This window comes from Malus sylvestris, chromosome 10, assembly GCF_916048215.2.
Source record: "Malus sylvestris chromosome 10, drMalSylv7.2, whole genome shotgun sequence".
Lineage (NCBI taxonomy): Eukaryota > Viridiplantae > Streptophyta > Magnoliopsida > Rosales > Rosaceae > Malus > Malus sylvestris.
Window position 1 is genome coordinate 26000122 of NC_062269.1, and position 14632 is coordinate 26014753.

Genomic DNA, 14632 nt, shown 5'->3' on the forward strand with positions numbered 1-14632 from the left:
TTGTTATCGGGGATTCCTGCCCCCTCATAGGCACATGACAACACCCGTGAAGTCCTATGCCGGCCCCCTCGACATCATGCGCACCCTCTCTATATGACATTTTGCGTCAACTCAACGGAACAGTCAAAAGGATTGACAGGTTCATCAGTTGGGCATTTCGATCTCCCGACTGACTGCTGAAGTAAGCCTTGGTATTGCATTTGAGAACTCGTTTTTTGTTTGTTGAACATTTCCACCGGAATTTGATGAAAGCAGTTGAGGTTCGACTATAAAACTAATTTACAATACAAAAAGTAGACTAACTTATAAGCTCGTGTAAAATATCTCATTCTGTTAACGTGGAATTGATTCTCTAACTCGTGCTTGACGAGGGACTAGAGCTTCCGCAAACTACTAGAAACCGGCACTTAAATCTCTATTTTTTTTTTTTTAGGACCCTCTTGATTTATAATATTATTTATTACCCATAAAATTATGATCTGAAATTTCTTGGGACAAAGAAAGAGCATATAACATGGAAGAAGCCGTTACGCTTAGAAGGCACAAAACCTATAAGCAAAGAAATAAGTTGTTTACACGTAAATCCAACAAGAAGTTAGGAGCAGAGCAGAAGATGGTAACCCGATGGGATTTTTCAAGCTTAGGTACTGCAACTTGATGGGTCAAGTTTGGCGTGCCCTGACCTATCTCCAACCTCAATCCTCGTAGCCAAATTTTCTGTTTCTGCGCTCCTCCTTTTGTTTACGTTCCTTAATTTTTCAATCGAGCAACTAGAAAAAGAGACCGAAGGAAGAAAACCGGGTTATAAAAAAGTCTACGGAGTTAAAAGGTCTTGCTACTTGTATGTAGGTATAGTACAAACTAGGGTAAATAAACCAAAAAAAAAAAGTACAAAACAAAAAAAAAGAAGGAAAATTATTGTTTACCACAGTAACGGAAAACAATCATGCCTATGGACCTTGATGATCGGTCCATCCCCACTTACTCCCTCTCTCCCCTAACAACAGCCCACTATCGCTATCGCTTGTCACAAAAAGAAAGCAAATTACTGGGTAATTCAGTTTCTAATCAACCTAAAACTAAGATTTACAGTTTTACTGTTTAACAAGTCAATAATCTAAACTACTCTAGCCTACGGGGAGGGGGATTCGAACTCATAGAATAGGCACAATGTCTTGACCAACTAGTCTAACCCACATGTGCATATTTCCAGTCTTGATTGCAAGGAATAGCGTATGAAAGGAGCTGAACTAATCGAGCAGGCTCTTAACCGTTTGAAGGTGCTACCCTCTTTGATTCGATTTCTTTCACGCTTTGGACTATACCGTCGATGTTTCTCGACAGGTGATTGGAATGCTGTTCCATCTCCCTCAAAACCATATCAAGCTGTTCTTGATAGGTGGCAGACCTTTTTCGCTCACGTTGTAGCTCAGCAGTCAACTCCCGAATTTTCAGGTCTTTTTCATCCTGGAACAAACCAAAAAGCAAATCAATGGTAAATATCGATTGTTATTGAAAATACTAACAGAATGGAAAGCAGGTCTTCCCATGCCGTCACAAACATGCATCGGGTATCTGCTAGATGGCTTTAACAAGCCCCGATAAAATATATAAAATGTTACTGTAACCACTGTAAACTAGAGCACATTACATGTACAACATTTACCGTAACTGCGATAGCTATAGCACAATACCAAAAGAAACCATCAAAACTTGAACTGCACAGAATCCAGACACCTACATCTCACAAAACGGCCAGAGAAGCAAGTACATATACCACACGAGACAACTTGTACAAATTCTAATAACGGTACCAAAATAATTTATGAAAACTTCTTTATTACTTCTTGAGTAAACTTACAAAGCTAAGGACCAATTTGATAAACATTTCATTTTTAGTTTGTAGTTCTTACTTTTTGTGCTCGAGAAGGGAAAGTATATGGGCGAAACAAGGAATGGAGATGGATGAAGGGAGGCGGTGTGAGGGTGGAGGGAGAAATGTAGATTATATGAAAACAAAAACATGAAACTGAAATCAACTTAAAACTGTTTTCTCATTTTGTTTGTCATTTTCATACTCATTCCTTTCATTTCTTCCACCCTCCTTCCTTTACCCTTCTTTATTTCTCCTTTCCTTTCTCCCACAAGTGCTTCTCTATCTATATCACCAAAAATGAAAAGTACAGCAAAAAACGAAATGGTTACCAAACAAGTCCTACGTTTTAGATTGAACAGAAAAACTGGTTTGAACATTTGGAGGTGATAGAACATGGGTTGCCTAACATGAAGTTGAGAAATATATGAACTATAATCTTTGAACTATGAAAACCATAAGAATGACAGCATCGAGTAACCTGTTCAAGCAAGGGGCATCTGCTAACTTCATCCACAAACCAGAATTCCTATTAATATCATGTAAGATGCATAAACAAAAAGTAACTTTCCAGCTTGCAAACGCTCCAAACCACTTCCAGGCAACAGATACTAGAACACCTAATGCACTTTCAAATCTACAACGAACATAAACTAGATAATTGACCATCATAACCAAGACAGGTAAACAAACTAACTAAATCAACACAAATCACAATGCATCTGTCTTACAAATAAACCTATAGGCCATAAAAGAGCAACTAAAAAATGCAGATAAGAAGCACTCACTGGTGTTTGAGACAGAAGCATACTGCGGCGACCATTTGCAGGTGTACCTACTAGTGGATGGTTATGCTCCTTTATAAATCGTGTTACGACCCATTTCCCTGACTTGTCTTTCTTTACCACAATCATTGCTTTGCACCCTTCTCTGGTGATTGCTCGAGGCTTCCTGTTCTCAGTTCTTTTGGCTCGCGTCTTGCGAAATCCCTCTTTATTACACACAAGCCTACGCCAAACTACCTTACCATCACGCATTGATCTCCGGAAGGCATCAACTCTCATAATGAAACCCACCTGTGTTGCATACGCATCATAGAACACCTTGGCAGCCTCTTCAGTTTCAAACTCCATACCCACAAATGGTTCCGCATCCGAGTTCCCCTCAGATGTGACTGCATCTTTCCCAATGGAACTCTCTAACACGTCCTCATCCTTGCTCATAGAAAGTTCTTCATCATCCACTGCCAAATAAGCATTGTGATAAGACTCTAAGGTTCTAACTTCCAAAATTCAAGCGAAAAAAAATAATTTTGCGACGAAAAATTGTGATCTTTTATACCAAACTAGTTTTCAATTACCTAATAAATTGTACAAAGTCTCACATCATAGTGTAACCAAGCAAAACCCTACTAAATTCATTTTACCAATGATTCTGATCACATATGCTGAACAACACACATATCTCAAATATCCACCGGAAAACAGCACTTGGGTTGTGTTTGGCTGCCGAGAAAACACAAGAAAATACTAACAGACTGGAAAACTGAGAACAACCCAAAACTGGGGTTGCTGAATTCTAAGTTACCCACATCTTATAGTCCTCTACTTTTTCTCAGCTGTCAAACAGATTAAGGAAATTCCAAAAACAGCAAAACAACACAATCATAGGTTTACACTAAGGGCAGATTAACAAATGATTAGGAAATTAAAGAGTGAAAATGCTAAGAGAAAATGATTAACTCACTTGTTTTGACAGAGAGATCGCGACCCAACAGTTTGCTTGGCTTCTGCAACAGAGAGGAAGCAAAAAGGGACGAACTTTTTGCTTCTTCTGGTTTTGGGAGGTGGCGGGCGCGGGCGCAGATGGCAGATGAATGATCCACTGCGGCGAAAGAACTGCGTATTTCTCTACGGATTACCTCCTTTCCTTTTCTTAACTTTCTTTTCTCTTATTTTTAAAAATCTAATTTTCCATTTATGTTTTTATTTGCCATTTACAATTATCCATTTATGTTAGTTTTAGAGAAATAATTTAAATACTCTAATTTTTATTTTTGACAAAAATAGAAACATCCTCCTTTATCTCAGATCATGCAAGAAGAAAGGCAATCAAGAAGCTAATGCGGCGACATATAGATTCTGTTTTTTCCAAGCAGAGTACAGACGTTTGCTTGAACTAACTAAAATATGGCTTTTTTACTCGCTACGCTATTTAACAGTGCCTCGTTATAAATTTCTCATGCATTTGATAAAAACATAAACTGTCTTTCATGCTCGCTCTAAGAACATAGAAGTTGACTATCACTTCGTTCTCCTTTCAATATCTCACTGAGTCGCCTAACTCAAGTAGTTGTTGGCTTATATTCTATCGTTCCATGCCTAGAATGTTTAGTTCATTTGGGTGAGGAGGGAAAGTCTCATTTAACATCTTGTTCGGTTCCAAAATTTGTCAATGTGTTGTAAAATCGACGGTGGGTGCAGTGAAATAAATAAGCAAGACACAAAATTTACGAGGTTCCTCTATAGTTAGTGTGACCGAAGTATGTCATCGGGGCAGCAGTGGTGCTTTCATTATAATTAGGAATAATAAGAGTACAAAGATAACTTTCTCTATTCTCTCCTTTCTTCTTCCTCTCTTTGCTTTCTTTCTCTTCCTTCCTATCTTTGCCGTGAGTCTCTCTACTTTGGTGTTGTGTGGGGTTTGTATTTATATAGAAAAAAGGAGTCGTAGGAAGCAAGCTTCGGCAGACAGTGGAAGGGCAACTTGCCCATTATTTAATTATTTGAGTGGACATCCACTGTTCTACAAAACTCCCCCTTGGATGACCACAAGTCTTCGATTGACTCGTTAAAATCTTGATCTGTTTTTGGATGCTCCCCTTGATGAGTAGTACCATATCTGTTGTGCTCGTTGACTTTCCACAGGCTTGTTCTTGAACTGGACTGGAGGGCCTTCTGCTAGACTTCCTCCAAAGGTATGAATTTACTCATTTTATTTAGAGCTGAATTGGATTCAAGGGTGGTGGACACTTGATCTTGAATTGGATTTGTGATTTCTTCAAAGGCCTTGAGACTTGTTCTTGAATGAAATGGGACCACGAGCAGCTCCACGTCACAAGTGATCTTCGGCTCCGTCGGGGATGAATCAACACAAGTTTTGTTGTGCTTGTCTCCACATGCTTTAATGTATCATTTTCACTTGCCTTATCTGTTCCCCTTGCAGAAGTGGTATTTTCCCTAATTTTCCCCATGCAAGTGTGACATCTTCTCTTGCAGTATTTGTCCCTTGATGTAGGAGTGGAAAACAACCCTTGCATTTGAATGGTCATTCAGAACATCACTTATCAACGACTCATCATGCTTGGCAGCTTCAGTGTAAATAACCAACATAAACAATTGAAAATGAGTACTCGAGAGCAATGCATGGTAAGCAACCAGGCAAAGGTTCCAGACAATCAGTTCCAGATCGGAAGCTTGATTCCAAGTGACGATTGATGGCTCTTTTTCTCCTTGTCTTGCAGGTAAGAGCAACAACATAGAAAAAGGACAATGGAAAGCATGATATGAGATACCCTTACTTTCGACCTTGATGATATGAGATACTCTTGTTATGGTGTGACTTGTTTGAAGAGGTATTCTCGGAGAGGAAGAAAACTGAGTATTTCGAGATGCTTTGTTGAAGATGCATTTTCGGAGATGAGGAAGAATTAGGTATTCTTGTAGGTCTGCCTTGTTATGGAGAATGGATGTCGACATATATAGAGATTTCCCAATAGCAAGTAGTGGTGTTGTGCCTTTACTCTTGTTAGCAACTGTGGTGTAATTAGAACAGTAAGATTTACGCGTTTTCAACTTTGTCAGAGATTTTTGACAAAGTTGCACGTGATATCCGAAAAGCTAATATTGCATCTGAAAAATACCAACGAACTTTATTCAGGAACATCTAGCTTTTGAAATTCGGAGAGCAGTGTCTCTGCAATTTTTGAACAAGTGGCTCTGTTGCATCTTCTTTTATAGAGACATTAATTTTGTTTAAAATGCACACTTTGAAGATTGCCCGCCTGTGAAAATTGTCTTTGTTGTATTTATGAGTTTTCACTCTACTCAACCTTTTTCTTTCATCAATTTCTGAAAATGGCTTGCCCATCTAACATTTGCTTAGATTTGAGTTTTACGAGTGATACAGATGAGCCACGCCAGGATAATATATGGCGCTCGTCCTTCTTATCTTTTAATGGTCCTCTTATACTTAGGGACTCTGTGATGAAGAACAACATAACCGCTACAATGGTAGCTAGGAATCTTCTCACTCTCAAGGATAACAGAATCCTTTCAAAATGGTCTGATGAGTCGGTCATTCAAGACTTATTGGCTCTCAGTGTTCAATGTGCGGGCTTTGTATCCAACATGGGTCAACGCCTACTTGCTCAAACTCGCCAAGTTGAATCATTGATGGCTGAGGTGACAAGTCTTAAACAAGAGATCAAAGGGCTCAAGCAAAAGAATAGAGTTGCACGTGCTTATAAATAATTACTCAATGAGCATAAAAAGAAAGCTCGACCAGCTGCTAGAATCCGAAAGTCAAATTCAAAGTGATCACCAGAGGTTCATTGCTAGATTCCGAAGGCAACTGATGCCTTCCCCTTCTGGTGTTTTGCCAAGTACTGGGGTGTCACATGATCAATCTCCAATGCCTCCCCCTTCTGGGGTACTGCCAAGTACTGAGGCTTCACATGAGCAACTTTTGTGAAAACTCAATCCTGTTTGTTTTTTTTAACCCATATGTATGCACATATCTGTAATTTCTCAGAGATATTAATAGATAAGCTTTATTTCATTCAATGTATTGTGCTAAATACAATAAAGCATATACTTCACTAAGATGTGGCACTTCTGGACCAAATATCAATTTATCTTTACCCTCACAAAGATAAATGATTTTTCTTAGTGTCAAAATATTAATTAACCACTTGAGTATTCAACTCATGATCTTTAATCCATATAGTTCTTTAATACCATAAACATCATGGATAAGATTCGTGTTGGTAGATTATTTGATCTGCAGCTCGAGACAATATTTCTCTCAACACTTTACAATCTTTCTAGACTATTCAGGAGTTTCAAGTTAATATCAACAACTCTTGCAAGAGATTTTAGTATGTTGCAACAATATCATAATGATAGTACTCACTAAGGCAGTTTATACCATTCATTGGTATGTAAGCAATTTGAATCCTTCAGAGATTTTCTACACTTCATGACACATTTTCCTTTAGACCATATACAGAGCAATTTGCTCCCATGTATACTTGAGGGATTTACTTATGGAGATATAATGTGGGCGACTCACAACCCTTCCATTCATATGAACTCATTTACAAGAGTATAATTTCAGGTTTCAATTAGTAACCTTATGTCATATCATATGAGTGTATTTCACTGAATTACAAATGCTCATATGTAACCTCCTTGGTTTAGCTTCTTTTGGCTATTTGTATCATATTCAAATATATATATATAGGTCCATTTCTCCACATTCTTACAAAATTGTAATGGAATTGCCTTTTTCCATTTTGGCCAATAATTTTTGTTGACAAAAAAGAACAGGACTCAATATCTACACAGCTCATTGATAAATTTAGTACCTACTTATAAAAACTAAAATTACCATTGGTTATCATCAATTTGTGATCCCATATTCTCATGTGCATGCGAATGCATAAAAGCTTTTCATTTCTTTGGATATCCATTGCCTCTTCAAAGACATTACATTATCTCTTCCAGGATAGTCATAATTTAGAGAATGCGGATCATAACCTCCTATTGAGTGTTATAGAGCTTGGATTTTAATCTCCATTTATGGGATTTGAGTCATTGGAACCTATACGTCTATCATGCTTCATGCATGAGACATCAAAATTCCCATATCTGCGGATTGTCCTTTCTAGGACTTGTATCCATGCGTCAACTGTTATACTTCCGGCATACAACAGTTATGCTTCGAGAATGCAATAGTTCAGTAATGTCATATTCTTTTTCTTTCAAATGACCAAACCTTTTGAGTTTGAAAGTCTACCACGCTTCAGGCGTGCAACAAATAAATGATTTACTGTCTCACTATATTGTCTAACAGGGACATTAATTCTTGTAGGCACATTTGCAGTAAGTGTATGTGATTTTATCACTTTCGTTACATCATTCAATTATTCTTACTTCATTTTTATATTGATTGCTTCGTAAATCAAAATAAGACAAATTCTATTCGTTCTTCTGGAACAGTCATTTCTCATCATTCTTCTGCAATGATATTTTCTCATCATTCTTTTGGAACGATGTTATTTTCTCCACCTAACGGTGGGAAAATTGTCTTATCAAAATGACAGTCCGCAAACCACGCGGTAAACATATCCTCAGTCAAGGGTTCCAAATATTGAATGATAGATGGTGTTTAATATCAATGCCCAATCCACGATGATGCCTCATTTCAGTACGTTGTGGTAATGCAATAAGCACAAAGATAACACAACCAAAAACTCGTAGATGTGTAATGTTTGGTTAGTGCCCAAACACGAGTTGTATTGAAAAATATTGATGGTTGGCAACATGTCTCAACCAAATTAATATTGCATCATGTAAAATGACATGTCCCCATGTAGAAACTGGCAATTACGTTTTCATGTGCAGAGCGCAGGTAATCAATTTCATCCGCTTAATAAATGCTTATGCTAAACCATTTTGAGTATGGACATAAGGAACTTCTGGTCCTTATTTAATAGTCTGTGGACTGAAACTCTTATGACTTTTATTACAATTGAGTTGAGGCACTGCAGCACTTCAGACTTACGGTACTCATCAAGGAACTTCATGTCCTGATCTTAAGGATCAAGGGACTTCATGCCCGATCTTTTTGTATGATGGAACTTCAGGTTCTGTATATACTCATCGTAACAAAAGAAGTACAATAAATAAATTAAAGTAATAGATGGTAATTCCAGCCATAGTAAATAAATTGCATATAAGTAAATAAAGATTGTGACAAAGGTTTTAATTCAGCACCATTCACATAAATCAAAACTTAAAGCAGTAGGCGGTAAAACCGTCCATGATAAATAAATTGCTTTAAAGTAAATATAACTTATGAAAGGATTTTAAGCCAACACCATTCACATATAAAATGTATCATGCCCCTTTTTTTTTCTCTTTTATGTCGGCACCGTTTCAAACCTTTTCCTTTTTTATTTATTATTTTTGTGGTGTTGATGCACCATGTTCCCTTTCCTTTTTTTTAAAATTTTTTTTTTATTATTTATTCTCTTTGTTATATTTTCAAAAGTTCCCATTGCTTTTGCCTTATCCTCCAGCTCTTCCACATAATACTTTTTCCTCTGCTTAGAAAGTTGAGCACTTTCTCTGTTTCTCATCAGTCTCGCCTTCCTCGTTCAGTGGTGTCCTCAGAGGACATATCAGCAACACAAGGAGCAAGAACAACTGCACTGTCCAACATGCTTATGCTCAGAACCTTGACTTGGAGCTTGGTTCATCGCTGCCCTTACACCTCCATAGTTCTGTGCTTGCAGCTGACCTCCCTGAAGGTTGTGAAAATTTGGAGACTGAGAATTAGTAGCTCCATGCAGTGATGCACCGAAGCCATTGAACATAAGAAACCCCATGGCCTCCCACTTGATTGGGGATTTGAAAAAGGAGCCGTCGTAGGTGGCAGAGGAAGTTGTGTTTTCCACTGACACGAGAGCTTCTCGTGCTGATAACGTGTTGTAAAATCGGCGGTGGGTGCAGTGGAATAAATAAATAAGACACAAAATTTACGAGGTTCCTCTACAGTCAGTGTGACTGGAGTACGCCATCGGGGCAGCAGTGGTGCTTTCATTATAATTTGGAATAATAAGAGTACAAAGATAACTCTCTCTATTCTCTACTCTCTTTTTCCTCTCTTTTCTTTCTTTCTGTTCCTTCCTATCTTTGTTGTGAGTCTCTCTACTTTGGTGTTGTGTGGGGTTTGTATTTATATAGAAAATAGGAGTCGTAGGAAGCAAGCTTCGGCAAACAGTGGAAGGGCAACTTGCCCATTATTTAATTATTTGAGTGGACATCCACTGTTCTACAACACAATGATTTTTTTTGTAACTTTTTTGTTTTATTTTTTATATTTTAAAATGTGTGAAAAATAACTACAAATTAGATCCTCAAAAGCTTATACAAACAACTCAAAACCTAACAATCCTAGTAATTGTTGGATATAAACTAACAATCAATGATAAATATATATAGAGATAAATTTGAATATGCTAACAAACACTAAATTACAACTAAATATACTGATAGAGTATAAAGCAAAGAAGATAATCTTTAAACAAGTAAAAATAATAAACTCTCTTTGCAGAAGGAAAACCCCAAAGAAAACCATCTTATAGCCGCCGGCCCTAGCCTTTGGCTTTAGGGTCGGTGGTAGCCCCCTGATTATCTTGTTTTCTGCTTTTCTTCCTCCCTTCTTCTTCTTCTATGTTTTCGTCTGAATTTTATTTCAGCTTTTTGAGCTCTTGTCTCATTTTTTGACCTTCTCCTCACTCAATGGTAGATCATCGCCAAACCCACCTTCCCTCCGTATTGCACCCCTATTTCCTTCCTTCCCCTTGCTCCCCCTCATATTTTCCAACCTTTAATCAGAAATTAGGTCTCAAGGTCTTGGGCTCTGTCTTAACACTAGAGCCAACCCACACAATTCACTATTGATTCTGCTTGCCGAAAAAATTAGGCAAAGTGTGGAACGATTCACGTCGAAACAAGGGTGTTTTGCACACCCCCTTTGCTCTCCCCCTCCTTCTGTTACGGTTTGTGTCTTTTCTTCCAGGTGTTGTGGCGGTTTTGGTTCTTAGAGGATGGATTTTGCACAACCTTCTTAGATCTAGCTTTTAGTTAGGCACTTTCTTTAGTTTAGGGCAATGTATTCCTTTGTGGCGGCTGTTGCGGTGGTGGCAACGATGGTGGCTGCCATTGTGTTGATTAAGATTAGGGTTTTGTTGTTGTCTTTTCTTACTTTGCCTACGGGCCTAATTTTATGTGGGCCTCCTGTTATGTATTGGGTTGTTGCTCTCTCTTTGCTTGGGCCTGTTTTTATTTTATGTCTTGCTATTCTTTTGTTTTGGTTGGGTTTAGGCCTATCTTGCACATATTGTAATCTCCCTTTCATGAATGAAGCTTTATTTTTTACCAAAAAAAGTAAAAATAATGATCGAGGCTTGCGTACCGCAATGTCCTTGAAACATAATTCCATCCCTACTCGGTGCTTGTAATTTGATGGATATCTACTTCATCAGGATTCAACGATCAAACCAGGATTCCAGCACCGGAAAACTTGGTTTAAACATGTATGAATTTGGGATGCATCTTCTGAAAGGGGTGCATTGCTCTTTGGCGTTTTTTCGATGTCTCAGACTTCATCTAAAATGATGAGTATGTTGGTTTAAAAAATAATTAATTAAATCCGAAATTAAAAAATTAATTTATTATTGGACTTGATATCAAAGCCCAACCCCAAGGTTTGAGCCCAATTTTGCTCCCAATGGTCCATCTTTCCAATTATTTTGTATGATGGATTTGATGTTATAAAGTGTGTGAAACTTCTCAACTTGACCAATGTGGGACAAATGAGATGTAAGGAAAGTTTCACTCCAAAAAGAAAATATCATGTATCAATAATTAAAAGGGTCTGTATAGTAACTCATTGTATTTGCTAACACATTTAGATTATATAGTAATCCATTTTGTTACTTATAAACTTCATATGGGCTCTTCTTTGTATAATCACTATCTAATTCTTTAGTTAACGTTTGCGTAATGCTACACTTACCACAAATTTGTATCATTATTTGTACAATCTTTCTAATAAAGGTAGGTCCCGTCATGCATGTGGGTCACACCTTATTAGAGAGATGGTACAACTATATGGTAATGTAGAATTTTTGCTAACGTTTAGTACAATTGGTAAGCTAATGATGATATTCAAACTTAGTTCAAATCCTAAAACATTTGGTAATTGGTGGAATTTTGTTTTAAAACCAAATTAGACATTAATTTTTCCCTAATATATATGTTTGGTGCGAATTTTTATTTTATTTCAAACTTGTTGAATGAACCACCGATGAAAAAAAATTCAAGTAGAGAATAAAGAAGGGTGAATTTTGAGATAAGTAATCATTGGAAAATTTTCGAATCTGTTCATGAATCAACTTTAGAATTCTTTGATAGCAATCTTTTGAGTTTATGATTATTATTTTATGATAGTAATCCTTATCACCCTGCAATCATCAATACTTTTGACTCAGTTCAATTTCCGCAATTGACTAATTTGCTTGTTAATGATTGCAGGGTGATAAGAATCGGAAAATCGAGAAAAACTACTTGGTTTTACGAACAATGCAAAATCTTTCTCGTTGTAGATAGCAGCATTGGAAAATAAAACTAGGATTTCATCTGTGAATTACTCACCATTCAGCTCCATCACCAAAGAATGTACAGTGTTAATTGCAATCAATTTCTTTATCACAAATAGAGATGTGCCATTATTCTACAGTTCAATGAAAATCCAACATTCTTCCACAAACTTTCATTGGTTTTTTTCGTTCGATTAAACAATGAAGGTTTATCGGTTCAAGACATTTTTCGAGATTGCTTGTGCGATAAATCAGCCAAGCCAACTCTGCTGTACAGTATGTTAGTCTGTCAGAATACTCCCGAGGAGAACATTAGTCGAATCCTCATGCAACTAGTATGCAGAGAGCCATACTTCTGTCTCTAATTGTCGCCTGATTGATTTTGTGGAAGCTCTTGAACTTCAGTCTCCGTTTGATTTTGAGGAAGCCCTCGAACTTGACTCCATTTGATTTTCTGGAATCCCTTCAACTTGAGTCTCAAATTCTCTTACATAGTTAACGACTCCTCTAACTTTCGTTGCTATGTGTTCCGTCTCCTCCTCAACATTATTCAGCAATGTAAGTAGTAGCTCACGATATTGTCCACATAATTGCTCTTCACGCTCCAGGTCCATAGTGAGTTCCGCAATCTTCATATCCTTTGCATCCTGCAAAGTTATTTGAGAGAAAATCAGATTCAGAGGTTGCAAGTAATGCACTTCCGCTATCATATACCCATAAACACTTTCAGATCCTTTGTCGAACCATATTTCCTAATAGCAGAAACAACCTAAATAAGAGATTCTTCATCTTAAAAGGAAAGAAAAATACGCCCATCCTGAATAATATATTTTCCGATTATCTGGAACATCCAAAAACTAAGCCTGTGAAACTCCATTACATGGAAACCTGAAAGGCCCCATTCATAGAGAAGCTGGTGAATTACATTAGACGGAAACCATGCTAGTTATAGCAGGGGTGAGGAATCTAAACCACTTAGACCTGATCAGAAGATACATAAACTACGATATCAGAAAATAAAGTTTCAGCAACGCAGTCAATAAGCAAAGTTCCATCGATCATTTTCTCCTCATGCTTTAGAAGTTCGATAAGAAGAGCAACAGGCATAAAAGAGCAACTTCATTTACTAAAAAATAAAGTAAAGATTCGGGCAATGATTACTTTTTTCTTGAATTTAGATAGATAAACTTACCATAGAATTCCCGGAAGAAACTATAAGTGGATGAGTATGGTCCTTAACAACTCTTGTAATGACCCATTTTCCAGATTTTTTAAGTTTGACTAGCATCATCGCTTTACACCCTTCTCCTGTTGTAGGTTGCGGTCTTCGAACTGACCGGACTTGGTCTCTAGCTTTTAAAGAACGCCCACCTTGCTTATTGCAGGATAGCTTACGGGAAAGAATTCTCTTCTCAACATGCGATCGACGACACTGGCCTATACGCATGATGAATCCAACACGCCTTGCATAATCTTCGTAAAACTCCTTGGCAGCATCTTCAGACTCAAACTCCATACCAACATATGGTTCTCCAACTGCATTCAAGTCCCTTTCGACCGAAGTTTCAGGTGCTCCGGCTGTCCAATCCAAATTCACAACCACACGTCACATACTATTACATTCGAGAAACATAATAACTCTCTCTCTCTCTCTCCCCCCCCCCCCCCCTACAAATCACATTCTACTGAATTTCCTCCTACCCTGAAGATTTATATGCTTTTGTTGAACACCAAAGTTAATTCTTCCTCATGAATCAGACAGTTAAAAACTAAATCCTTCAAGTAAAAAACAAGATTTTGAGTAATTAAACGCTGGAATTACAGAAATGGAAGCCAAATTCATTCTTCCCTAAGCCATTTTTTCACCATAATCAATTAGAAAAGTTCATATCTTTAAACTTTCAAGAGCTTTTCATTTAACTTTTCTTTTCTGGGCAGAAGTTTCTGTACACTCCAAACCAAAAAAACCATGAAATCCCAATTAAAAGGCAAAACCCATGATAGATTACACTTGTACACAAGCAGCTCAAAATCTCATTCAAATTTTCTCGGCAACCAAACACAAAATTACTGGATGGAAGAGAAAGCTAGCACAAAACTTACGGGATTTGGGGTCGTTTCCAATCAAACCAAGCCAAGGTCTTGGTCTTCTATCGAATCTACGCTCCATTTTTCTGCGCTTGCTCACAAATGGCAACAAAAATTTCACGGTTTCCAATTCGCTTTCTAATCGCACCTCCCCTCGCTTATTTATTTGTTTGTTTATTGTCCCAACGTCGTACGACCTCCAAACGACATCATTTTACTAG

General features: G+C 37.5%; 2 protein-coding genes across 2 annotated transcripts; both read right to left on the reverse strand.

Annotated features, from left to right (window-relative positions):
• Positions 1 to 552: 552 nt before the first annotated feature.
• Positions 553 to 3958, reverse strand: LOC126586476 (protein FAR1-RELATED SEQUENCE 5-like). Its single transcript, XM_050251330.1, has 3 exons — positions 3620 to 3958; positions 2662 to 3116; positions 553 to 1467 (listed from the first exon to the last, which is right to left on the reverse strand). Coding segments are annotated over exons 1-3 (657 nt in total). The 5' UTR covers positions 3621 to 3958; the 3' UTR covers positions 553 to 1266.
• An 8452-nt stretch (positions 3959 to 12410) lies between these two features.
• LOC126586473 (protein FAR1-RELATED SEQUENCE 5-like) lies at positions 12411 to 14565 on the reverse strand. The gene is made up of 3 exons (XM_050251322.1): positions 14427 to 14565; positions 13516 to 13901; positions 12411 to 12970 (listed from the first exon to the last, which is right to left on the reverse strand). The coding sequence occupies exons 1-3, from the start codon at positions 14491 to 14493 to the stop codon at positions 12725 to 12727; spliced, it is 699 nt and encodes a 232-aa protein (XP_050107279.1). The 5' UTR covers positions 14494 to 14565; the 3' UTR covers positions 12411 to 12724.
• Positions 14566 to 14632: the final 67 nt, after the last annotated feature.